Raw genomic sequence first — 24,227 nt, forward strand, 5'->3', positions numbered from 1 at the left:
ATTGGCCTCTGGTAATGTTGTAATTTGATGTGGTATTTACTGTTGAAGCAAAGAGAGTGCAGCTCTAAACTGTGTCTAATGAGCGCCACGGATAAAAAAGTAGGTGATGTCTGAACTTGAGTTATTCTGACTCAGCGACACGGCCTATAATTTCGCTGCTGAAAACATCCCACTGTTTTGACTGCATGTGAAATGTAAACATCAGAAATAATGCCCCAGCTGGCGGAAAATTGAGCACAGACGGGTTTTCCTATTGACAGAACAGGCATTATATTGTTCTTTGAGGCCTGTCTGTTTTGTACTCAGCATGTTTTATTCTGACGTACACTGGTGAGCCCTGCACGAGACCGAAAACAACTTCGCAACATGATCACAACATGGGAGGAGTCGTCACCGGCGAGAAGAGTGCAGCCAGTCGGACATCATGGTGAGGTCGGACCGTGTTCAGCGTGCAGAAAAGACTTTTATGACTTACCTACATATTCTTTAATGTGTATCTTGTCGTTTTGGGGGTTTTGTCCCCGCTCTCTAGCTTCTCTGTGGAAGCCGGAGCTTAACTCACCTTACTGTATTAGCTCGTTGGCAAACTTCACCGCCTAGCTTTCAGTAACGTCGCCGTCACGCTAACGTTAGCTAACGTAAAGTTGGCGTAATGTTATCATAGTTGACTGAAGAAGCTAAGCTCTGGTCAATAAACTTTAGTTAGCTGTTGTGAACTTTATTGCACTGACACCAAAATGAGCTGTCTGTGGTGTAAGTTATGGGATATTGTGAAATTAAGCAAGTGGGACAAACTGGTGGAAATAATTCACTGTGGAGAGGACACGTTGTCATTTATGTTAAAAACAGCTTAACGAGTCTGTTTAAAGCTAGCTTAACTAGCTACAGTGCACCATTATAACCTTAAATTTACTTTGTGGAAATACAGCAATGCTGCAAACCTGTGAACTGAATTGAGGACTAACTAACTTAAGTTACATGTTAGTCATTTCTTTCATACAGCATTTTTATGTAACGCACTGAATCCTGCCAGAGGACGCTGGCTGATAAAACACCTTGTCACTGTTCACTCACGGTGGATTGTTATCTTTATGGACACCGTGGCAGTAGATTTTTATGCAGACATTTTCAGGTTAATTTCTGGTAATGCTACAATAAAGGTGCATTTAAGTTATAAAATTGCGATTTGTCCAAGTGAGACAGCCCTAGAAAGTTTCAGCATAGCATCCTAAACACCACAAATATAAAGATTTAGAAGACATTACAAATGAATTTAGCTTGATATAACTTTGTAAAAACAAAGCTTCATCAAACTCCTAACAAACGTCCAGTGCTGATCGTTTTTAATTGTTTATTGGAGAAGGGAAACTTGTATAATGTATACATTCATTCCACACAGACTGATATATTTCAAGTGTTCATTCCTTTTAATTTTGATGATTATAACAACTAATGAAAACCCCAAAATCAGTATCTCAGAATATTATATATAATATTAGAATATTGTGAAAAGGTTCAATATTGAAGACATCTGGTGCCACACTCTAATCAGCTAATTAACTCAAAACACCTGCAGAGGCCTTTAAATGGTCTCTCAGTCTAGTTCTGTAGGCTACACAATCATGGGGAATACTGCTGACTTGACAGCTGTCCAAAAGACGACCACTGACACCTTGCACAAGGAGGGCAAGACACAAAAGGTCATTGCTAAAGAGTCTGGCTGTTCACAGAGCTCTGTGTCCAAGCACATTAATAGAGAGGCGAAGGGAAGGAAAAGGTGTGGCAGAAAAAAGTGTACAAGCACAAGGGGATAACCACACCCTGGAGAGGATTGTGAAACAAAACTCATTCAAAAATGTGGGGGAGATTCACAAAGAGTGGACTGCAGCTGGAGTCAGTGCTTCAAGAACCACCACGCACAGACGTATGCAAGACATTTTCATTAGTTGTCAGTTTTAATCATCACAATTAAATGAAATAAACATTTGAAATATCAGTTTGTGTGGAATGAATGAATATAATATCCAAGTTTCATTTTTTGAATGGAATTACTGAAATAAATCAACTTTTTGATGATATTCTAATTATATGACCAGCACCTGTACATTAATCAACATTCAAATAAATGTAAATATCATCGGCACTCCTTTAAAAAGAAAACTTATACAATATAATTAACAAGTGTTAAAGAAATACTATATTGTGGTGAACAACAATAGAATTAAACAACATGAGTGGATAAAATCCATCAGCAGGTGATACAGGCAAAGTTAGATAAAAACAGTATCAGTGTTGATATTGTTGGTTCTTAGTAAGCCATTTGTTAACATAACCCTTAAACAAGTAATGCATCTTCTAAGTAATAGATCTTTTACTCAGATCCAATCCAGAGTTGTTTTTTTGTTTGTTTCCAGTATAAATTCCACTCACAGTATTCTTTTTATTGTTAGGTAATATTGGTAAATGCTGATGTATAATGATGCAGCAACAAGCGCATTGTTTTGATTTAGGGACTAGTACAATGCCACTTTGAGAATGCCGAGTCTCAGTTGCACGTGTCATCTTTGGGAATAAAGCTTTCAGAACTACAATCAAGTTTTCTAAAAATGTTGCAAACACTGAACAGGATTATAAGATGAATGTGTCATGCAAGGGTTTTCTTCTTTGTTTGCTGACAGTTCCTTTTTCTATGTTCTGCCTTAGAGCATACAGTCCACTCTGGAAGCCCACATCTACTTTACACTGATACAAGTCACTGGAGATATCATTGAAATGACAGTACTGCCAGACTTTTTTTATTATTAATTAATGCTTTTCTCACAAACTGAGAGGTGAGGCATGTGATATCTCACATGATGAGTTTTTGATTGCACTGAATCTCCCAAAACAGTTGACAGGTGTGTTATGCATCTTTTCTAGCAGAGCGTAGCTTCAAATCAGTAACCATCCAGTTCACAAATGAAAATGATCTCATGCGTCACTTTAAAGTCACACAGAGGAGCATACACACTTGGAGGTATTCATCTATAGTCATATAGTTTATCTTTGTAGATACAACTGAGCTTCTGAAACATTTTAATGATACATAAAGGGACAGGGGCCCATTTGTTAGAGAGTTCTTAACTGTCACGTGTCCAGTTATAGAATTTCTATAATTTTTTGGAACTTGCTTCAGACATTTTTCAAGCAAAAATGTATTCAGTCTCTTCATTTTCAATGTAAGTAGGGTGAGCATCTTAGCAGGGGTTTCCCACACAGTGGTCCCTCACCGAGGCATCATAATTCGATAAGATGTGTGAGTTTTGTAGAGAGATGTTGAGAAATGCTAGAGTTGCCTCGCATTGATCGAACATCAAGATCAAAGGATTTAAGTCCACTTATTAAAGTCCAAAGTGGTGAAATTGTGATGTTTGTCTGCAGGAGTTGACTCAGCAGGTAGAGAAGTTAATTCTGGGATATGTCTCTGTAATTGGTTAGAAAGTCTGATGGGGTGTGGTCAAATGGTCTTGGTGTAAATAACACTATTGCTTCTTACTCCTCTGTTGCATGTCAAGCTGTAATTTAACTTCTCCCAACACTAGTCTGCACCACTTGAGCTGCTCTTTTGAGCAGTTCAAAACAATTTAATAGAACAGTAGCACTACACTGCTTTAACGAGAACACCTGTTGTTTTCTGCGGAATCTCCAGAGTGAAGATGAAGCTCACTGTGCCACTTCCACTCCTGGTCCTCTTCGCTGTCACAGGACCAGGCCGAGCCCAGGTCAGGACCTCTCTCCTAGATTTGACCAACAGCATCGGGAGCATCTTTCCCAGTCTCAGCCGACCGGCAAACCACAGCCGCATCTTCTATGCAGTGATGTTTGATGCAGGGAGCACAGGGACACGCATCCATGTCTACACCTTCATCCAGAGTGACTCAGGTAATACTGGGCAGAGCTGGACATTGTCTCAAATTACTTCCCTCTGCTCTTTTAACTCGAGTTATAATATCAGCATCCAGGGTGAGAGGCAGGTTAAATCATGTGTGTATTTACTGCAGCAAGGGAATCACGAAATGAATTTAAACGGCCTGTGAGATGCTTCAAAAAATCAATTGATTTATAATGTAAACAGCAGAGTAACAAGCTGTTTTGCAGTCTATTCCTCCCCTCAGCTTTTACTCTATCCTCACTTCTGTAAACCTGTAAGTTTTCACTTCAGGGGACATAGGTTAAACTTGACTTTTTAAGCAATAATCCTTGTTTGTCAGATTCAAGTCAACGTGCCTCATCTTGAATAAGGGGATATATTCTGCACATGTATGCTTAGCAGATTAAGGCATTAACGCTTTTAAAAGCTGCTGCATATTTGATGTGGGTGGATCTTGTATCTTGTAGTGGAGCTGCCTGTTTTGGACAATGAGATGTTCCATTCCCTAAAGCCTGGTTTGTCAGCATACGCTGACTCCCCTGAAATGGTGAGTTCATTGTCAAATCTAATCAATTATATTGAGCCGAAGGAAAAGGTCAGCTGGCTCTACATTGTATTCATAAACACTGCCAATAGCGTCCCTCTGTGGGGAATCACATTACTAATGAAAGTAAGTGGGAAGTGAGAAAAGCAAAATGACAGACACGTGAAGATTGAAGCGCCCTGATATGTAACACTTACAAAGTGTTTTCTCAACTAACCAGACAGCTCTGGGCAGTGCTGTTTTGTGGTGAGCATTGTCTCTGTTTTTAAAGGCTGGAAACACAGTAAGGACGTTGTTGAAGGTGGCCAAGAAGACTGTGCCTCGTTTGGAGTGGAAGAGGACCCCAGTGGTCCTCAGAGCCACAGCTGGACTTCGGCTGCTGGCCACAGAGAAAGCCCAGGCTCTTCTGGAGCAGGTAAAAGAGTGCAATGGTACTGAGACATGACATGATCTCTGAGGTACGGTTTACACAATAGCAATATTCTGTAGAGTGCATTTCTTTTATCATAGGGGAGTTGTAAGGCACTACATTGCCTGACACTTTCAAGGGAAAGTGCAACCTGTTATCCAGGGAGGAGCAGGCAGAAAAGGAAACGATGGCAGGTGGTACAGAGGCAAGAGGAAAAGTATTGTTATCAGAGTGGTATGAGCTTAGTGTGGAAGGCTCTTTTGGAGGGGATAAGATAGTAATGGATGGCCCTGGGGCACCTTGGAAGATAAGTGATACTTTATTAATCCCCCCGAGGGAATTAATTAATCCCTTCAAGCAGAGGGCACCTCTGGATGAGGTACCATTACAGTAGATAACATTAAGGCCATTTCTCTGCTGCTTTCTTTGGCTCTCTCGTGCTCTCTCTCTCTCATTCTGCCTCTCCTCCCTCTCTTCTTCCTCCTCCACAGGTTCAACATGTGTTTGATGAATCTCCTTTTTTGGTCCCAGACAACAGTGTCAGCATAATGAACGGCACAAATGAAGGTAACGTCTGACAGGCAACACATTCGTCACTTGCCGCAGTCGCTCATGTTTTCTCTGCAGTACTTTATAGGTGGCATCAGTGATCCTCCTGCCTTACTTTTTGTGTGCCGTGTCATTTTCTGTAAGGAATATTTTTTACTGCAGACATTTAACTAAATTGCAGGAGGTTTTTGCTGTATTTTATGATGACTCTTGAGAAAACTAAATTGCTCTTCACCACAAAGTTGTTGTGACCTTGAACGGCTGTTATTATGTGGTGAAAATTTGTTGCCTGATGTGCCGCAGTGTAATTGATTTGTCAGCATTTCAGCCTTGTTTTTAGAATTATAACTCATACTTACGTGTTTGCACCATCTATTGTAATTTCTGTGAAAATTTGTCGTCAGCTTCTCTAAAATTAAGTTGTGCGTTCCACCTGGAATGACTGTTTGCTTGTTTGCTAATCTCTTTAATGTAGGACTCCTGGCGTGGATATCTGTCAACTTTCTGACAGGTGAGAACTGTAAACTCATGTCTAAATGCTCTGCAACATAACACAGCGAATATCTTTCCTGATTTTTTGTTTTGTTTTCTGAGCTCAGATTACTATACAGTACTAAAATTGAACTCGTTCACTAATACAGGCTGAATGTATACAGCAATGATGTTTTGCCTCAAGGGGATAGCTCTGATCGTTATCAGGCTCAGTGTTGGGTTGCACGTTCTGTGTCAAATAGGCCTTTTGAAGATAGCATCTAAGGTATAACCAATTAGCTCATCTCTGTTGTGGCTGCCGGATTCAAGTTGCAAATCTTTTCAGGTCACCTGAATGCACAAACCAAGAAGACAGTGGGGATCTTGGACCTGGGAGGAGGATCCACGCAGATAACTTTCCTGCCAAAACTGAGGGTCAGTTGTGTGTCTGCATGTTTAGAGAGTTCTGCGCAAATTAAACTGTTTAGCGATTACTGACCTGCTGTGTCCTTCATATTCCGCTCTAGAAAACCATCGAAAGTGTTCCCGTTGCTGATTACGTTGCCAGATTTCACATCTTCAACTCAACATTTGAATTGTACACACACAGGTAATAGATTTTAATTAATGTTCTACCTATCCTGCATTTGAACTATTTGTGGTTCCATCAAATCAATTCCTGATTTAATCTTAATCTCCATGTATTTTTTAAATTGACCTTCAGTATGGAGTAGTTACTTATAATACAAATGCCACAGACCATGTTGTTAATTAGGAAAACTTGTATTATGTGTTTAGTCATTAGATTGTGAGTAACAGGCAGACCATTCGTTTGACCTATTTTCACAATGATTTGTTACATACACGGTCTGTTCCTGGTCAGTTGTGTAACTGTATAACAATCCTGTGACTTCATCCAGTTACCTTGGAAATGGACTGATGGCAGCTCGACTGGCCGCACTGGGCGCTTTGGGTGCAGAAGGTACTGTGCAGTACATGAGGAAAAGGTGCTCTGTCGCCATTAGCTGTGGCTCTGTGTTCACTGTGAGTGTGTCTCTGCAGGATACTGAGACACAACAGTGAGTCAGTTCTCCGAGTGCTCTCTCGAGTGTTTTTATTTCCTTCTCCTTTCTGCCTATTTCTCCAAATCCTGAGTAAAGGAGGTAACACGAGAAAGACATTTTTTGTAGGATGTACTTTCAAGTCTTCCTTTTTTTAATAAACAATTCAAGTGAGACCCTGAGATGAATCACCAAAGGGCTTCAGAGAAAATCGTGTTGGTGACTATCCCGAGTTCTTGAGTCAGTCTCAGACCGTGGTGACCAGGTGTGAAGCCATTGAGCCAGTTAGAAGATTAAAAGAGTCACGTCTGTGCTCCCACAGGGTTGGAGTGGCGAGTTTTTAAAAGTTCCTGCTTGCCAAAGAAGTTCAGGGATGAATGGAGCTTTGGCGGGCTGACCTATCAAGTGAGCGGGGACCCAGATGGTAAGATACTTTTTACTTCAAGTATAATCACTCCGTTGAGTAGAGTAAATCCAAAGCTACTGTATGTGGGAATGAAAACTTCAATGTGTGATGGGGTTAAACGTTCGTAGCAAGTACAAAATAGAAACATGTTCCGCCAACCCAAACGTGTGCGTTTAAAGCCCATTAAAATGGACTTGCAGTTGAAGTACGCACCATTTTGTTCCAACATATGATGCATCATTTACAATGCTGTCCGTTTCCTCTCCAGGTTATGCAGGATACAAGCTTTGTTATCAGGAAGTACTTAAGGTGGTGAAGGGGATTATTCATCAGCCGTATGAGCTCGAAGACAGCAATGTTTTCTATGCCTTCTCCTATTACTTTGACAGAGCGGTGGAAGCAGGCCTTATCGGTAAGCACACACCCTTATAATTATACAGACCCAGCAGAATATTACCTATTCCAGTGTTATACAGAGGCAGGAAAATGTGAGTCATCTATACCCATCTCAGTGGATTTGATGATCTATAGGTGTGTAGTTATTAGAGAAACTGCTATCCTCTGCCAGTCCTAGCTGAAAGGGCACAAGCTCTGTTATTAGTATTATGGAAATGTGCGTGTAGATCTGCTCTCTTAATGAATGGTATAGCATTTTAAATGTGAGGAGGATGACCCCAATCACCCCCTGTTGCAGATGGGGTCCAAGGAGGAACGCTGGCGGTCAGAGACTTCAAGAAGCGAGCTAAAGAGGGTGAGATGGGCAAAGCAATGCATCGTTACTATGACAGATGTGCAGCTTCCCGTACTTGAGACACTGTGTGCATCTCAATAGTCTGGACCTGTGTCCTCCTCGCTGCTATCTGAAACCCTGCCCTCATCCTCCCAGCAAGAATACAGATGACTGATTATCCAACCTAACAGACATGATTGCCCTTTTGTCTGCTCAGTGTGCAATAAGATGACCAAGTACCCTTCCATCAGTCCTTTCCTGTGTATGGACATGACCTACATCACCTGTCTGCTCAAGGATGGGTTCGGATTCAAGGAGAGCACTGTGCTGCAGGTGAGGCGGTATTATACAACACAATCAATAGGGTTTATGCCTTGCTAATAGAAGGAATAAACAGTTAGGATTTTTTTAAGTTGTGTGACTCATAAGTGATTACAACATTACACAACGCAAGAACGGTTACGTTTAAAATAGCCTCCATTTAGCATTTGTTGTACCGTTTGAATAGACCCTAGATACAGAGACCGTGACTCATCGGTAATGGAAAAGAGGTGTTCTTACCATTTTGTCACCCCGGACATTTCTTTTTTTAACAAAACGTAATATTTTAACATAGTAGTGACACAATCACCTGAAAGAAGTCCCAGACCTTTAAAAAAATATATATATAAGCACCAGTCATGCTCACTGACATAAAAAGGAAATTCTCCACAAAAATTGTTATTTTTATTTCAATAAATACAAAAAGTACTCGAGTGATTTGGTGTCGGATTTCCCCCCCTCCATCCTAGTTGACCAAGAAAGTGCACAATGTGGAGGCAAGCTGGGCTTTGGGCGCCACGTTGGACCACTTCCACAACCTGAAGATCCACTGAGGAGAAGGGAGAAACACACACTGCTGATTTCGGTGGTGCTCAGTAACAAATGTAAAGCGCACTACCTTATCTAACGGCCCCAGACATCTGCAGTTTGTTTCATAAGGGCAGAACCAACCTCATGAGTAATTCTTAATTTTGTTTAAAAAGCAATTATTCTCAAGTGTTAATAGATTGAGTTGTAAATGAGCAATGTGTTGCCTTACTCAGAGAACAAATGAAGCACTGGAGGTTGACATTTGAGGGAAAGATTGTTACCAGTAACACGCTGTGTTAATGCAGATTTTGGCATTACTGGAGACACAATTTGTCTAGGATAGATGTTTTTGCGCATTACTCAGGCTAATTAACATGGTGGCCTGGCTTGTTAGGCTGTGTAAAACCAGTGTTTACATGCAGCAATGTGATATACTGTGTGTTTAGCAGCAGTTTTTAATGTCAAGTGTTTTGTAATTAGTTTATGGATAATGGGGTATACACGTGTCTGGAACATTTCAATTTGACAGTCAACCATTAAAGTTTTAAAAATAAATGGGACTCGTTCCAACATCATCACTGCATTTCAACCTCAGACATCATTGTTTACAATGATAATGCACATCACAATACACGGTCATTATATTTTCATAAACTTTTAAACCCGTCTCAGTATTTCTTTGGGAGTCTGAAAAACTTGAGGGAAATGGTTGTTTACAAACTTAGCCGTTTTACACTTGTCAATAAAACCATTACTAATTACAAATATCTACAGGGGTAAAAGTCAGAATCTATTTACAAATAGATGTCTATGTTAAGTCCACTGTGACTGTCAGTCTAGTGCTGCTGAAACAGGTGTGTGATGTTCATGATGGCGGACTACAGTAGTGCCACCACATCTTCTCCGTATCCGTGGCCTTCGGTCGTCATGGTCACCAGCTCGTGTGGCTGAGAGAGAACCACCACGGCGTCAGCAGAGCCTGGAGGGAGGGACGCAAAGACGAGTTCAAAGAGAAAGTACCTGGTAACATGAATGCTGTCTAATGGTAAGACACGTCAATGTGCATGTAGCTACAATAAGGTCCAACTATAGTCATTAACTCCGCTAACACAGTTGTCCTTGAGTTTCTGCAAGCTTTCACCTGGTAATGCCTTTTGGTTTTCATGCTGACAGGCCCATTTAGGAAAAAGTGAAGGACATGCAAAGATATTCAGTAATATTGAGCCAATAAAAAAGGTATTCACAATAGGAGTATTCGGTCTCAGGGGGTGAATGCAATCTACATTATAGGAATTACATATGGACATATGTTGAAAGTCTGACAAATGGGAACGATTTCAAAACAAGTGTGGGTTTTGAAAAAGTAGCTTAGAACCGGGCCATATGTCTGAATACCGAAATGCAATATATGCCTATATTTATATATGCAAAAATCATACATTATAGTATGTGTAATTAACTGTCTACAATATGCTTTTACCAGTGCAGTTCACTGTCATTCATCAACATTTGTTCGTTTAAATTTATTATGTTTAGATAACAGAAAATCCACTTAGACAAAGAATATAAAAAAGGTATATAAGAGACAATACTATATGATAACTGCACCGATGTAAATACCTTGTGTATATTGAAGAGGCAGCCCATTTTCAGTAGATTATGACAACTAAAGTTTAGGCACTGCACAGGCAAATAAATATTACAACCATATGTTAACATGTCAGTGTTACATGCATCAACATTCTTAAAAGACTTACACTGAGGCCCTGGTAAATTTGAACGCATGGGTCCAATAATCAAGTGAAGCATAATTAACACCATGTAATTTGACTGCTGAGCGCTCCAGTTATTAAATAGTATTGTAAGTAATGATCCCAGAGTTGAATAAATCATAGTTGGGTTGGAAGCAACTTTTCAGAATGACAATTTTAGCAGTGTATCTGAGACGAACAGCAAGACTAAAACCAAGAACAAACAAGGCGGAGCAGACAGGAAGAGGTTTGTTACGCATATTACAGCGTCCGAGATAAACAGCATTACTAAAACATGCATATACAGTATGTGCCCACAGCAGAAGAGCGCATGTTCATTTATAAGACTCTGAAAGCTGGCGTGAGGTATACTCTGAAAAAATGTGCAATTTAAAGGCTGTTTGACAAGGTTTTTAGAAGAGATGAAGATGATGCTAAACAAAGAAGACTTTCATCCTGCCTCATTACATCATTTTCTGTTTACAACCGATTCGCCAGAAATCCAGACAGCAGCTATTCTAAAGCACCATTACAAAAGGCAATTACACAGCTGAGTCATATTAAGTAGAGAGCAAGCTGTGCTTCAACTATGACAATCAACATTTTAATTTTCATGGCAACATAAGCAAATGGCACAATGACAGTACAAAGGGGCCCGAAAGCTGCTGCCTGAATTGTTGGTTAATTGTGTAAAAATCCAAAAGAAAACATCTTTAAAGTCCAGACAACTTTGGCAAACACAAGAAAGCTGGGCTGTCATAAGCAATGATTGAAAAAACACTTAACAGGACATCAGCAACAGCACATTGTGAGCTTCACTGAATTATTTCTTGCTATTGTTTTGTGAGATGTTTTGTTATTTTGTCCACCCTGCGTGTATTGTGGTTTCCCCTGCCATACTTGTGCAAAACGCCCACCTGGTGATCTCAGCATGGCATGGTGAAGATTCATGGGCCCCACGTTTGTTGTCATGGTGACCATACCGTCTCCGTTTTCGCCGTCTGCCTCCAGCAGGCTGCTCTGTGTCAGAGCCTCTCCTGTCAGTAGCAAACAAATAAACTTTTGCTTTCTTCCCGCCCCTCAGCAAAAAAAGAAGTATGAAAGGGAGAGGGACATGCTGTGCTTAATCTACGATCTTTATAGGACTTACAGCCAACAGCTTACTGAGAAAATCAATGTTCAAAGCTGAAATCTGCTCATTATTACCAACTTTCCAAGCTATGTTTTGATGCTTTTGTGAAATGTTTTTTTTTTGTGTGGTTGTTTTTAGGACTGGTTATTTCAACAGTCCATTTAAGAATTCATCCAGTATAAATAACACAGAAAGTACCCCTCTGTTGTGAAGCTGCTTCTTTCTTTGCTCCGCTTTTACAAAAGACCAGCCTCTGGGGAGGCTGACCCGAATAAATCTGCTGTTTATAATTAGAGCTTTGGCAGCGCTTCCTCTGTGGTGATTCAGCTGTGGTGCTTCCCACTTCTACAGAAATGTGACAAGGAGGCAATTGGACTGTCTGCTCTAATTTTTTCTGCGCAAAAAATTAAACTAATTTAAGCTGATTTTGTACAATATGTTGAAAAGCTCACTGAGAGACGCTTTTAATCTGAAGAGGTGCTAAAACTGCTACCAGGAATAGGGGCAAGAGTGAACTCGGGTAAATTTCCCACAGCTGCAGAGGGAGATTTACTCAAGTGTCCACTCATTTATCTCAGTAATTTGTGGGGTGACTGGAAAAAGGCATCTGACTAAGGCGAGGGAAGCTCGAAGACATGAATTTGAGTTCCTCTGACATTTTAAGTTGGTGACTACATACTTTTCAGATGAATCTGACCCCATCACAAGATGCCTAACAGGCCTATTTCTGTGGTAGAGTTGTGCTGTCTCTGCTATTGCAGAGATATGTGCAGTCTAAAACAATTCAGCTACTGGCCATGAAGAATAAAAATTGGAATGATACATTGTGTGTGTCAAGTGCTAAAAGTCATTAATTATTCAAGAAATGTTCCTAAAATGTAACCAGCACCATCACTGTGCACATTTTAAAATGTATGGGCTGCTTGAAGCTACACAATCCAAGGATTAGCATAACCACCAACTGCACTATGTGTATGTGTGCGTGAGAAAAAGATAATGCGAGTGAGAAAGACCTGTTTCTCTGCTTTCACCACTGAGCCCCTCCTCTCCATGTCTCTTCCTCATGTGGACGTTTCTGCTGCCGGACTGAGAGAACGTCTTCCCACAGATCCCACAGTGGTGAGGCTTTTCACCTGGGAAACGCAGACACAAACACGTACTGCCCTGTGATTCCGTCTGAACTGATACAGGATGCAACTCTTCCAAGGCATATGATGATATGCTGTTATCTGTTGCGCGCCAATTACATTGAAAGTGCTCGGCTGCACCGCTGTAAACTCTGTCTCACTCACCAGAATGTACGAGCATGTGTTTTCGCAGACTGGAATACTCTGCAAAGGATCGCCCACAACCATCTGCTTCACACAGAAAAGGCTTCTCTCCTGGAAGCAGCCAACACACATATTGTTGAACTCCACAACACAAAGACTTAAAGGGATAGTAGGTGATTCTAATCCAATGCACTTTTTGTTTAATTCAGCAAATATTTAATATAAACTCATTCTGCAGGAGGATTGTTGATATTTGAACTCAACTGCCAAACAAATAACACCCCTCCTTTCAGTGCTCCCTCAGAAGCTCTGCCCCCTAAATTTCAAATCTGAGGTTTCTCCAGCAATGGAACGCCTTCACCCTTGCCTTGTCATATAACTTTCTTTTCTGTTTATTCTCTTCAGACCTTTTCCTTTTTGGTTGGTTCTCAGCTATATCTCCTTCTTCACAGTGCCTGGAGTCCAGCACGTTCAAATGTGCCAGTGTACAAAACTCTCTGCAACTGCTCCTGTGCATAGGCAGTAACTCCACCTGTTGCTGATTGGCTGGAACAATATTGTGGGGCGGGGTCCACACCACTTTCTTTGTTTTCCATTTACAGAGCTAGGGCTGTGTAGGAAAACAGTTTTTTTTTTTCCAGAGCACAAAACGAAGAGCTAGCAAACTGTGAGAAAAAGTGTATACTTACCATCCCTTTAATGTAATACACTTGTTATTGCAGATAAAAATGTAATATCATATCATCCAACTAAGTGGATATTATAGCTCACAGAAAGTTGTTCTTCCAGACATTATGGGCAAAATATAAACACAGTAGAGTGTAGCTTGTCTGCTAACTGGTCCCTAGATAGAAGAAGCAGCCAGTGGGAACAGGCCATCAAAAATCTTAATGTTGCCCTAAAACAATTTGGCAGTACTGTTACTCATTGCAGAAGTTTAATGGAGGCACCAGTGCTGCTGACTCTTCAAATCTCCAGCCTTGACTGCACCAAGGAAGCATTAAATGAGCAGAGGCAAATGGCCCGAGTCAGTTATTGCTTCCAGCGTGTCTCCGGCTCCCTCACCTGTGTGTATGCGTCTGTGGTTCTTCAAGTTTCCAGCCGTGGTGAACTTCTTGCCACAGTTTTTCTCCTTGCAGATGAAGGGCTTCTCGCCGTTGTGAGTCCTCATGTGAACCTGCAGCCTCTGCAGCACGAAAAAACTCTTCCCGCAGCCCTCTGCGCTGCACCTGAACATTCGGTCGTTCCTGCGAGACGAGATAACCGCACAGACAAGCCTCGGTGTCTCCTGTGTACGCAAATTCATTTGTAACGGCCTGCCAAAAGGTCAGACAGGTCTACCTCAAATAAGATTTCCTACACAGATGTCAAGAGAGCTCCTGCAGTTCAAGTACACACTTCTTTCAATGTCTCGGCTGTGTTTCTCCTGTTTGGCTGCTCTGTCTACAGTGTGATAAGCTGTGAAACATCTGTAAAACCAACATTAATTGGGCCACCTACAGTAAAGTTAAACTAACATACAGAATTAATCAACAAATGCTTTTGTTAGTGATATTAGGAATTTTGTTGTAGATAATAAAAAAAGGTTTCAAAATGTGATGAAATCATTTTTGTAATATCTCTGGAAAAAATACAGACAGTGATCGATCTGCTTTATATAAATTTGCGGTGAGCTGGGCAGAGCTGTTTGGATATAATTTCTGCACGATCTTCATGCACAGACAACAGAAGCACTAACCTCTCATTCAAGACTTCAAATATACCTGCTGCTTTTTGGTTAAACAGGTAATAATGGCTTGGAATTTACAGCTAACATTTTATTGCACATATGATATTTAAAAGCCACAGTGTGTAATGTGTAATCTGTATTAGCCTGCAAGCATGCATTATTATTTTTCAATATGGAAAATGTACCCACATTATCTATTTTGCAACAGGATCTTGTCGGACTCCTGCCCGGATCCATTGCTGTGTGTGTGTGACGTGTTACCTGTGCGTTTTGAGGTGGTATTTGAGATGAGCCGGCCAGGTGAACGTCCTGCAGCAACCCTCAAACGAACAGCGGAGGATCTGCTTGGAGAGGGGGCGGCTGGTCCGGGACTGCAGCTCTCGCTTGTCCCCGTCTGCTGTCAAACTGTGTGTGTGGTCACCTAGGCAACCAGAAGAGGGAAGTGAGCCGGATTGTGCAGAAAACAACCCCGGAGCGCCAGGTGGACGGCCTCTGGAGCCCGGCTGTATAAAAGCTAATCATTAGGTACTGACTGAGACGTGCTGAACAACTGCAGCCAAAAGAAAAACAACCCGAAGCTGATTTTTCACCTGATCGAACTCCCTGCTTTGAATGCCTTTAACAGGTCCAATTTTGCTTACAGCGTGCCAGCAGCAATGCACCTATAACAGATACCCCGCTGCTGAAGGAAGCTTCTAGTCTAATCTAATGTAACTGGGAGGGCAGCCATTACCCTGGCTCAGATAGCAGAGTTTTAGTCCTACAATGAAACCAGTTAGTCTGCTATAGACATCGTGTTTAACAATGTGTTAGTATATCAAGCCCTTTCTCGACTGGTACACTAGCTCAGCATATTTTTGAATGTGATACACTGTGTAAAACCATCAGGTGATATCAAAGACACTCAAAGCTGGATCCACATAGTCTATAAAAACATTTTCTTCTTTCCTTTGCTAACCATAATGGAAATATAATGAGGTCAAGGATAAAAGTGGAGCCATCATAGGGTACGAGAGTCCATCTGAACTTAAAATAGGCTACATGATTAACTCAGGTCAGCCTGAAATACAATTTCCAATATTGCTTATGTAAAGAATTGTGGAAAAACTATATCTTCAACTACCACCATGTGTCAAAACACAGTACATGTTAATTCCAAGACAATGACAGCCATGATTAACTTAAAAATAGCACTTTTCCACAAGTCAGCAAAAATTACAGTAAAGACAATATGAAGAAATAGTAATGCAAAAAGCAGTAAAACAGAAACAGCACATACAGTGAAGCAGCATTTACGTAAGACATCATAAACCATGGAAAACAGATCGAGATTGGGATGAAAGCAAATAAACCAGCCATGGGCTAAGTTGGGAATAAACTCTCAAATCACTTTTCTAACCAGGACCCCTAGCTGCAATTCGGCTCAGAGAGTTCAAAGATCAGAGATGTAGCTAGGAGCCATAGTGCCTTGAATGTCATGGGTAAAATCTTTATCTGACAGGCAGTCTGTGGAGGCAAGTTAAAATGGGTTGTGATGTGGTCCCAACTCCCGGTGCGGGTCAACAGCTTGTTACGGCACTGTGTGCTGCAGGAAAGGAACGTCTGTCAATGATCAGAGTAGAAATGAGTAAGGAGTGGATAACTTTTAAGTAAGTATGCAACAGGTTCAGACATACTCTTGACAATCAAAACAGAGTTTGGAAAGTATTATACCAAGACAAGTGTGTAACTTTTACATTGTCCAAAAATTCCACAGGGAAAGGCCATTTATCAGCCAACAGCCTGGTATAATGCAGGAAAAACACAGGTGTAACAACATTAACAGTGGTTCCATTCCTTTAAGTTTCCCAGTAAGCCATGCTAGTGAGTGAGCCCTGGAAACTGGCTCACCTAAATGGAATTCAGCCATCATTTATCTTATTAAATCTACCTGTGCTTTTCCTGCTCGGGCATTGCCTGCAGTAAAAATGGTCTAGTGCCACTGCAAAGGTTTTTAATCACACTTTATTCTTATGTTCCTAAACATTTTGCCACCATGGTGTTTAGATATCTGTGATTTCAGCGTACAAAAATTTGTGCTCCGTCAAGATATGTTGACACCTGAGGATCGACTACACACGTCACAGCACTATGCCTTTATACAGGAGTCACAATTTCTTGGCTGGGAGAAGGTGGCAAACAGTGAAGACTCCAGAATGTTACTGGTCCAGAAAGATTGTCCAGCACCGACGCCCAGTTAAAATGTCAAATTGTTGTTTTTACACCTCAGTTTTGTACAGATAAAAAAACCCTAAAAAAAAGCAGCAGTGAGCTTCTGAAGTGCTGGTAGATGGATTTTGGACAGCTATTTCGCCCCCCATTTCCAGTCTTTGTGCTAAGCTAAGCTAACTGGCTGCTGGGTGTAGCTTCATATTCACTACATAGAGATGAGTTGTATCGATCTTCTCATCCAACTCTTGGAAAGAAATCTAATAAGCGTATTTCCCTAAATGTCAAACTATTCAGAACCATTAATCTCCCTATTATCCTCCATATAACCTTTTCCTGGTGGCTTGTTTACCTGATCGCCTGTGTGGCCTCTCCCCTTTCTTGTCTTTCTGATCACTACAGCCTCTCTCCCTCTCTGAAGCCTGCGTTCCCTATATAGTCTAAACGCACATTAAATCATTGCAGACAAAAAACAACAAATAATGTGGCGTTTACAACTCCACTGGATATTTACAGACTTGTAAATCCATGTAGAAAAAGCTACACATTCATTTTGATTTAGAGACTTGATGATGAGGAGTGTTGAACACAATTTAAGTCAGTACTGATTACGCTACATTTTCTTCTCATCATTGACCTCATTTCTCTTCTTTCTGTCTTTGATGCTTGCCATAAGCAGACCAGCTGATTTTATTTTACCATAAAACTGTGCTGCTTCCTAAAGACAGGCTTAATTTCTTTTTTATTATCTGTAATTTTAGTCATAAACTTGACATTACAGCACAGATGGCTGTAATGCACATGCCACAAGCACTGCACACATCCATGAACAGCAACATACTGCAGTATCATATTTTGTTTGACTTTACTTTCCCAGTGTTAAAGACCTCTAAAACCACTTCTGCTTGTGTTAATAAGACAAAGTGACTTTACCGTTACTGACACTTGCAGCTCTGGCGTCCTGGCTGGCCTTGGCATCTCTCGCAAGCTGTGCCCGCGTGGCGGCAATCAGGCTGTCGTGTGCCAGCTCCTGTACCCGCAGATACCAGGGAGCACTGCCATCTATTCCATAGTCCCCCGATGAGACCCCCTCATCGTCATCCTCGCCGGCGCCATCTGCGGCGAAGATCAGTGACTCTGAGGAGGCTGTGATACCTGAGAGGGAAGAAAAGGCATGAGGGGAGCCACCGTAAAACAAGAAATTTAACAACATTGCAATATTCTGCAAGACCATCAGTGGCCTGAGCCCCTCTAGGTCACATTTATGAATTCATTATCGTTTTCCACGCTCAGCAATTTTGGGTTTAATGTTATGGCTTTATTCTGAAAGGCTGAGAGGATGCTGGTCATAAGACAGTGAAACAGCACATAAACACGCTAAAATAAAAAAAATAAAAAAAAAAAAAAAAATCAATCCCTCTTTATTCGGGATCTGAATTCAATTTAACAATAGACAAAGTGATTTAGTCTACTGAAAGTCTTTTCTATCCTCCACATCGCTCACTGAGTCATAGACACTGCACAAAAGGTATAAGTCAAGGGACCAAAATTAATTTTTTGGCTCTCCTGCCAATGGGCTGATTGAACCAAGTGTGCCTGCCAAGGATCATTTCTTCCAGCCAAAATGATTCAGTTTTCTTCCGGAAAATGTGTCACCCAATTTCTTTTTAGTGCTGTGTGTAGAATCAGGGGCCGTGCAAGATGCAAAGTACACACACAAGATCAGATTTCAATGTAGAACTAGGAAGTGATTCATCATACAGGAATAATGTTCGGTATCCATTAGGGCGGCAAACACTTTATTTTCCTTATCGATTGATCTATTGATTACTTTTTTTAAATAACTGTAACAAAATAAGGACAATGCCAATCACAGCCAGTTCACTGTTTTCAGCACTATTAGTGTAACAATTCAGACAAGGAAAAGCTGTTTTGTTTGTCTTTTCTGATGGTGTAAATCTGGTGTAAATGTCAGTGTTCCTTTACCTTTTGCAAGGTTCAGTAGGACGTACGAAGTGCTGTCTGACTGCTGTAGGTCATGGAGGATGGGGGGGGGGCTTGTTGAGGCCCGGGGATGAGTGTGTGTGTCGACCACTAACGGGCTTCGCGCTGATACACCTCCAAACTCTGACAGGGAAGGAGAACTCTCAGACACATGGCTCAGGCCTCCATCTGAGGAGAAACCCAGTGTTTATTAGTTTAAGTCCTGAATAAAAACAGCATGTTATCTGCATATGAATACCCCAAATAATCAAATCATGGTTTAAACAGTTTGGCAGGTACAATAAGTGCACAGTGACTGCATTAATGGCATGTATGCCACAATAAAGGTACAAGCAACATGAACACAAGACAATGCAGGTCTGAAATATAGATAACCTTTTCAATTATGTAATGAGTAAAAATTTATATTCAACATATTTAAGGCTTCAAAGACGCACACAATACAATTTGCTAAGAAACACTTATATACCTGTATAAATATAATATAAACATACCTGTGTTTGCTGCTTACAAGAAAACTATACATAAATCCAACAATAAGCAAATCTGCAATGCCAAAAGACAAACTATCAAAGACATAGTGTGTCATCAGAGGGATCTGTCCATCCAAACACAACAGCTATGGATTCGGAAGTATCTTAAAGCAAGTTATGTGCTTTTCTGAAGGCTAGAGCTGGACCTAATAACCATATTTTACATACAGAGGGGAGAACAAGTATTTGATTTTGCAGGTTTTCCTACTTACAAAGCATGTAGAGGTCTGTCATTTTTATCATAGGTACACTTCAACTGTGAGAGACGGAATCTAAAACAAAAATCCAGAAAATCACATTGTATGATTTTTAAATAATTAATTAGCATTTTATTGCATGACATAAGTATTTGATCACCTACTAACCAGTAAGAATTCCGGCTCTCACAGACCTGTTAGTTCTTCTTTAAGAAGCCCTCCTGTTCTCAACTCTTTACCTGTATTTAACTGCACCTGTTTGAACTCATTACCTGTATAAAAGACACCTGTCCACACACTAAAAACAGACTCCAACCTCTCCCCAATGGCCAAGACCAGAGAGCTGTGTAAGGACATCAGGGATAAAATTGTAGACCTGCACAAGGCTGGGATGGGCTACAGGACAATAGGCAAGCAGCTTGGTGAGAAGGCAACAACTGTTGGCGCAATTATTAGAAAATGGAAGAAGTTCAAGATGATGGTCAGTCTCCCTCGGTCTGGGGCTCCATGCAAGAGCTCACCTCGTGGGGCATCAATGATCATGAGGAAGGTGAGAGATCAGCCCAGAACTACATGGCAGGACCTGGTCAATGACCTGAAGAGAGCTGGGACCACAGTCTCAAAGAAAACCATTAGTAACACACTACACCGTCATGGATTAAAATCCTGCAGTGCACACAAGGTCCCCCTGCTCAAGCCAGCGCATGTCCAGGCCCGTCTGAAGTTTGCCAATGACCATCTGGATGATCCAGAGGAGGAATGGGAGATGGTCATGTGGTCTGATGAGACAAAAATAGAGCTTTATGGTCTAAACTCCACTCGCCGTGTTTGGAGGAAGAAGAAGGATGAGTACAACCCCAAGAACACCATCCCAACCGTGAAGCATGGAGGTGGAAACATCATTCTTTGGGGATGCTTTTCTGCAAAGGGGACAGGACGACTGCACCGTATTGAGGGGAGGATAGATGGGGCCACGTATCGCGACATGACAACAACCCGAAACACACAGCCAGGGCAACTAAGGAGTGGCTCCGTAAGAAGCATCTCAAGGTCCTGGAGTGGCCTAGCCAGTCTCCAGACCTGAACCCAATAGAAAATCTTTGGAGGGAGCTGAAAGTCCGTATAGCCCAGCGACAGCCCCGAAACCTGAAGGATCTGGAGAAGGTCTGTATGGAGGAGTGGGCCAAAGTCCCTGCTGCAGTGTGTGCAAACCTGGTCAAGAACTACAGGAAACGTATGATCTCTGTAATTGCAAACAAAGGTTTCTGTACCAAATATTAAGTTCTGCTTTTCTGATGTATCAAATACTTATGTCATGCGATAAAATGCAAATTACTTAAATCATACAATGTGATTTTCTGGATTTGTTTTAGATTCCGTCTCACGGTTAAAGTGTACCTATGATAAAAATTAACAGACCTCTACATACTTTGTAAGTAGGAAAACCTGCAAAATCAGTAGTGTATAAAATACTTGTTCTCCCCACTGTAGCATAGCAGAGTCAGGTGGAGCTTGTCAAAGTTTTGTTTAATAACATGAGGTTAAAAGCAACGCAACAGTAATCCAAATCTAAAAAAGGCACGATGAGAAGAACAAATCTAGAACACCAAGAAAACTGTACGCATGAATAAACATTTTGTATGTATTCACCATTTATCATGGATTACTGCACTGAAATTTAAAATAATGTGGCACTTCATGTATTCCATGACCATCTTTCACCTATGCATTGTGATACAAAATTAGATGCAGATGCAAATCTCTAGATTGTGGAATGTTTTATAATAATCGACTATTGCTTACTTTAAACCTGCAATAACTGATTTTTTTTGCCACGTGGGGGCAGCACAAACAAGTTGTGAACACAACACTGACATATCATCATTAAATCAGTATGGTGAACTGGTCAGCAAACAGCTGCTCATTTATGCAAACAGCAGTTATGGAGCAACATTAGCATTCATTTAGAGTTGTGTTTCCACTCTCTTTTAGCTCTGTTTTTTGGTCTCCACCAACTACTAAGGGAAAGATCTGACTCTTTAGCTGCTAAATGCTCCGCTATGTTCACCAGCTAGTCACTAACTTTGTCTGCCATTTGATGCTGAGCAGGTAGTGTACACTACAGTGCATTTTCATTTACTCATTTGGCAGACGCTTTTATCCAAAGCGACTTACATTTGAGGAACAACACACAATCATCAAATACAGCACCAGATCTACAACTGACAATACATATTAATAAAAGCAGCAATAAATACTAGTAAGCGCTAATGGCACATATCAGAGCTTTTCCGCTGAAAATGATGCTCTGAGAGCGTGAATCAAAACAGTAATGTTGTGGGCTGGACAGAAACTATCAGCTGCAGCTATAAAGTGCTGTCATGAAGAGGGGAGCTGCACATTCTGGTGATAATTCTCTGTAGGTTTACCACTACAAGCAACCCCTTTCACATTGTCATTTAATGCATAGTTATTACCAAAAAAAAACAACATTTTAGAAAATTCAATAATGATCTGCCATGTTAACTTAGGTTTATGTCTTCTTCAATTACACAGATAACAGTGATGAAGCAGAGATGATTGTCTTGGACTACAATTTGCAAAATAATTTGTACATCAACAACATACTCAGAGGTAACCTGTGAATGCCAAACCCTTTTTGTTGTGCTGTCTTGACAGTGGAGGTGCCAAACATTTGTGGGATTGTTGTCGTACTACAGCTGTAAACTGTGTGGCACACAACAAACGACATAGCAGTACTACAGAACGCTAAATATAAATCACTAGTGTAATTGTTTGACATGTAGCGGCACATAAAGTGAGGAAGCTCTCAATACTACTGCTAGTATGTGGCCTGTGGTGGACAGGACAAGAGCAATGAGGAGCTGCTGACCTGTGAGCTCCAGCGGGCTGCACAGTGAGCTTTCAGCTGGAGCCAGCAGAGGCAGGCAGGAGTGTTTGGACTCCGAGTCCTCCAGACCCTGGACCAACGGGATGGACGCGTTCTGCACAAACTGCACCAGCAGCTAAGAGGAGGAGGAGGAGAGGAAAGGAAAGAGCCATAGCATGAAAACAAGTACAGTGCTACGTGTAGTATTCCAGGACAAGTAACAACACAGTCTTGTTCAACTGCGATAAAGATGGAGCATGCAAACGATGACAGGATTACCTCTGGTTTGGAGTCAAGCTCATCAGAAAGCATGGGTCACCCTGTGTGGAACCTGTAGGATAATACGCTGATCCATTAAACGCACCCAGGTTTGTTACGACTGGCCCAAGTCTAATCAAAATCAAACCAAGACTTACCTCAGATTTGACCTAAATGTTGAGATTCTCTGTCGCTCATAAGCGTAGGGTGCAGGTCATCTCTCAGTCAAGACCATCACACAATCTGTGGTGAAACGACAAGACAAAACGTCAAATGATCAAGTTAGCTGTAACTGACGCCTCTGCGACAACGAGTCGCGGCAAGTTTGACAATTAAAAGACCAAATAACTCTAAACTATTTTGCTGAATGTAGCTATTACAGCACGTCAGTCTAAACCGTGTTGGGTAACGTTAAAACAGACGGGGATCACAGACTGCGTTGTTAACTTAGCTAGCAGGGTTAGCAGTTGCCAAACTAGCTACCGGGGCTACTAGACAGGTGTTAGCTGCCAAGTGTCAAAGCCTGGCCGCTGACGATACACCATGCTTGTATTTCATGTCGTTAAACCACCAATAACACGAAAGTAATTCGTTTACCTTTGTAATAGTTCTGTAAGTGAGCTACAGCGTGAAAACGGCTGGATAATTATCCCAAAACAGAGTAGCAGGTTTGGTCTACGGCGGCTCCGACGGAACAATGTTTGTTTGAACACTTCCGCGTTTTCCTCGCAGGGATCCTGTATCATCGGCGCCATCCAGTGGTTAAATCATCTGTAAACTTCTGTGTAAGGCCAGCGAAAATTCCCTCTGTAGTCAAAAAAAAAAGATATGGGCATTGCTCTTTGGTAAGATGCTAAATAAACAAACCCCTAAATACCCTCAAAGACCCCCCACACAGTTATTTGTCATGCTTTTTAAATTATAGTTGTGACGGCCCCTCTGCAGGGTTCATACTTCGGTTGGTGTGCTTTCTGTCTCCAGGGCTGCAGACCTGATTGGCAGGGTAATCAGCGGCATGGGACACACCTACATGCGTATAGAAGCCAGAGCAGCAGTTAGTCTGGGGTTGGACCTCCTTCATCTCACAGTTTCCGTTGTTTTGTTTTTGGTTTCTTGTCTTTGTTTTTACAGCACAACATCCATGCAGCACGTTTTCACTCATCCACTCCCTACACTACTGACTTTACAGATTCTTCCCATTCATTGGTTTCGCTTATTTTCTTATTAATAAATCACTTTGTTATTTAGTTTACTCTTGTGTCTCCCGTTTTTGTCCAGTCCATGAGCCGGGCTGTGACATAGTATAAACAAAATAAACTATT

The 24,227-nt window shown here is 41.3% G+C and overlaps 2 protein-coding genes and 1 long non-coding RNA gene across 5 annotated transcripts; 2 read left to right on the forward strand and 1 right to left on the reverse strand.

The window, feature by feature from the left end:
* Positions 1-303: 303 nt before the first annotated feature.
* On the forward strand, positions 304-9,487 carry LOC123978125 (ectonucleoside triphosphate diphosphohydrolase 5-like). Of its 2 annotated transcripts, none has more exons than XM_046061259.1 (14): positions 304-427; positions 3,689-3,921; positions 4,378-4,457; positions 4,726-4,869; positions 5,355-5,430; positions 5,888-5,923; positions 6,230-6,318; positions 6,411-6,493; positions 6,804-6,865; positions 7,267-7,368; positions 7,619-7,762; positions 8,045-8,101; positions 8,298-8,413; positions 8,872-9,487. In XM_046061259.1, the coding sequence occupies exons 2-14, from the start codon at positions 3,696-3,698 to the stop codon at positions 8,953-8,955; spliced, it is 1,299 nt and encodes a 432-aa protein (XP_045917215.1). In that variant the 5' UTR covers positions 304-427; positions 3,689-3,695; the 3' UTR covers positions 8,956-9,487. The 2 variants fall into 2 exon arrangements, with proteins under 2 accessions (XP_045917215.1, XP_045917213.1); XM_046061257.1 differs by having other exon boundaries at positions 367-432.
* On the reverse strand, positions 8,785-23,655 carry znf410 (zinc finger protein 410). Of its 2 annotated transcripts, XR_006826877.1 has the most exons (13): positions 23,503-23,655; positions 23,064-23,148; positions 22,927-22,978; positions 22,651-22,783; positions 19,010-19,195; positions 17,957-18,178; positions 15,077-15,236; positions 14,152-14,333; positions 13,108-13,197; positions 12,829-12,948; positions 11,601-11,720; positions 9,731-9,911; positions 8,785-8,951 (listed from the first exon to the last, which is right to left on the reverse strand). XR_006826877.1 is itself a non-coding variant. In XM_046061256.1 (12 exons), the coding sequence occupies exons 3-12, from the start codon at positions 22,957-22,959 to the stop codon at positions 9,811-9,813; spliced, it is 1,347 nt and encodes a 448-aa protein (XP_045917212.1). In that variant the 5' UTR covers positions 22,960-22,978; positions 23,064-23,148; positions 23,503-23,655; the 3' UTR covers positions 8,785-9,810. The 2 variants fall into 2 exon arrangements, 1 of the variants encoding a protein (XP_045917212.1); XM_046061256.1 differs by having other exon boundaries at positions 8,785-9,911.
* Positions 22,653-24,157, forward strand: LOC123978126. The gene is made up of 2 exons (XR_006826878.1): positions 22,653-23,015; positions 23,887-24,157. It is a non-coding gene; the product is annotated as an uncharacterized LOC123978126 (long non-coding RNA).
* The last annotated feature ends 70 nt before the right edge of the window (positions 24,158-24,227 follow it).

The sequence above is a fragment of the Micropterus dolomieu genome, linkage group LG10 (assembly GCF_021292245.1).
Source record: "Micropterus dolomieu isolate WLL.071019.BEF.003 ecotype Adirondacks linkage group LG10, ASM2129224v1, whole genome shotgun sequence".
In the NCBI taxonomy this organism is placed as follows: Eukaryota; Metazoa; Chordata; class Actinopteri; order Centrarchiformes; family Centrarchidae; genus Micropterus; species Micropterus dolomieu.

Bases quoted from the DNA above. Each gene is read 5' to 3' on its own strand.
- znf410 (XM_046061256.1), bottom strand. From the start codon at position 22,959: ATGCTTTCTGATGAGCTTGACTCCAAACCAGAG. The intron at 19,196-22,650 runs GTCAGCAGCTCC...GTTTCTCCTCAG, and splicing joins CAGCCCGCTGGAGCTCACAG to ATGGAGGCCTGAGCCATGTG. The intron at 12,949-13,107 runs GTGAGTGAGACA...TGCGTTTCCCAG, and splicing joins ACACATGCTCGTACATTCTG to GTGAAAAGCCTCACCACTGT.
- LOC123978125 (XM_046061257.1), top strand. The intron at 5,431-5,887 runs GTAACGTCTGAC...TCTTTAATGTAG, and splicing joins AATGAACGGCACAAATGAAG to GACTCCTGGCGTGGATATCT. The intron at 5,924-6,229 runs GTGAGAACTGTA...AAATCTTTTCAG, and splicing joins ATCTGTCAACTTTCTGACAG to GTCACCTGAATGCACAAACC.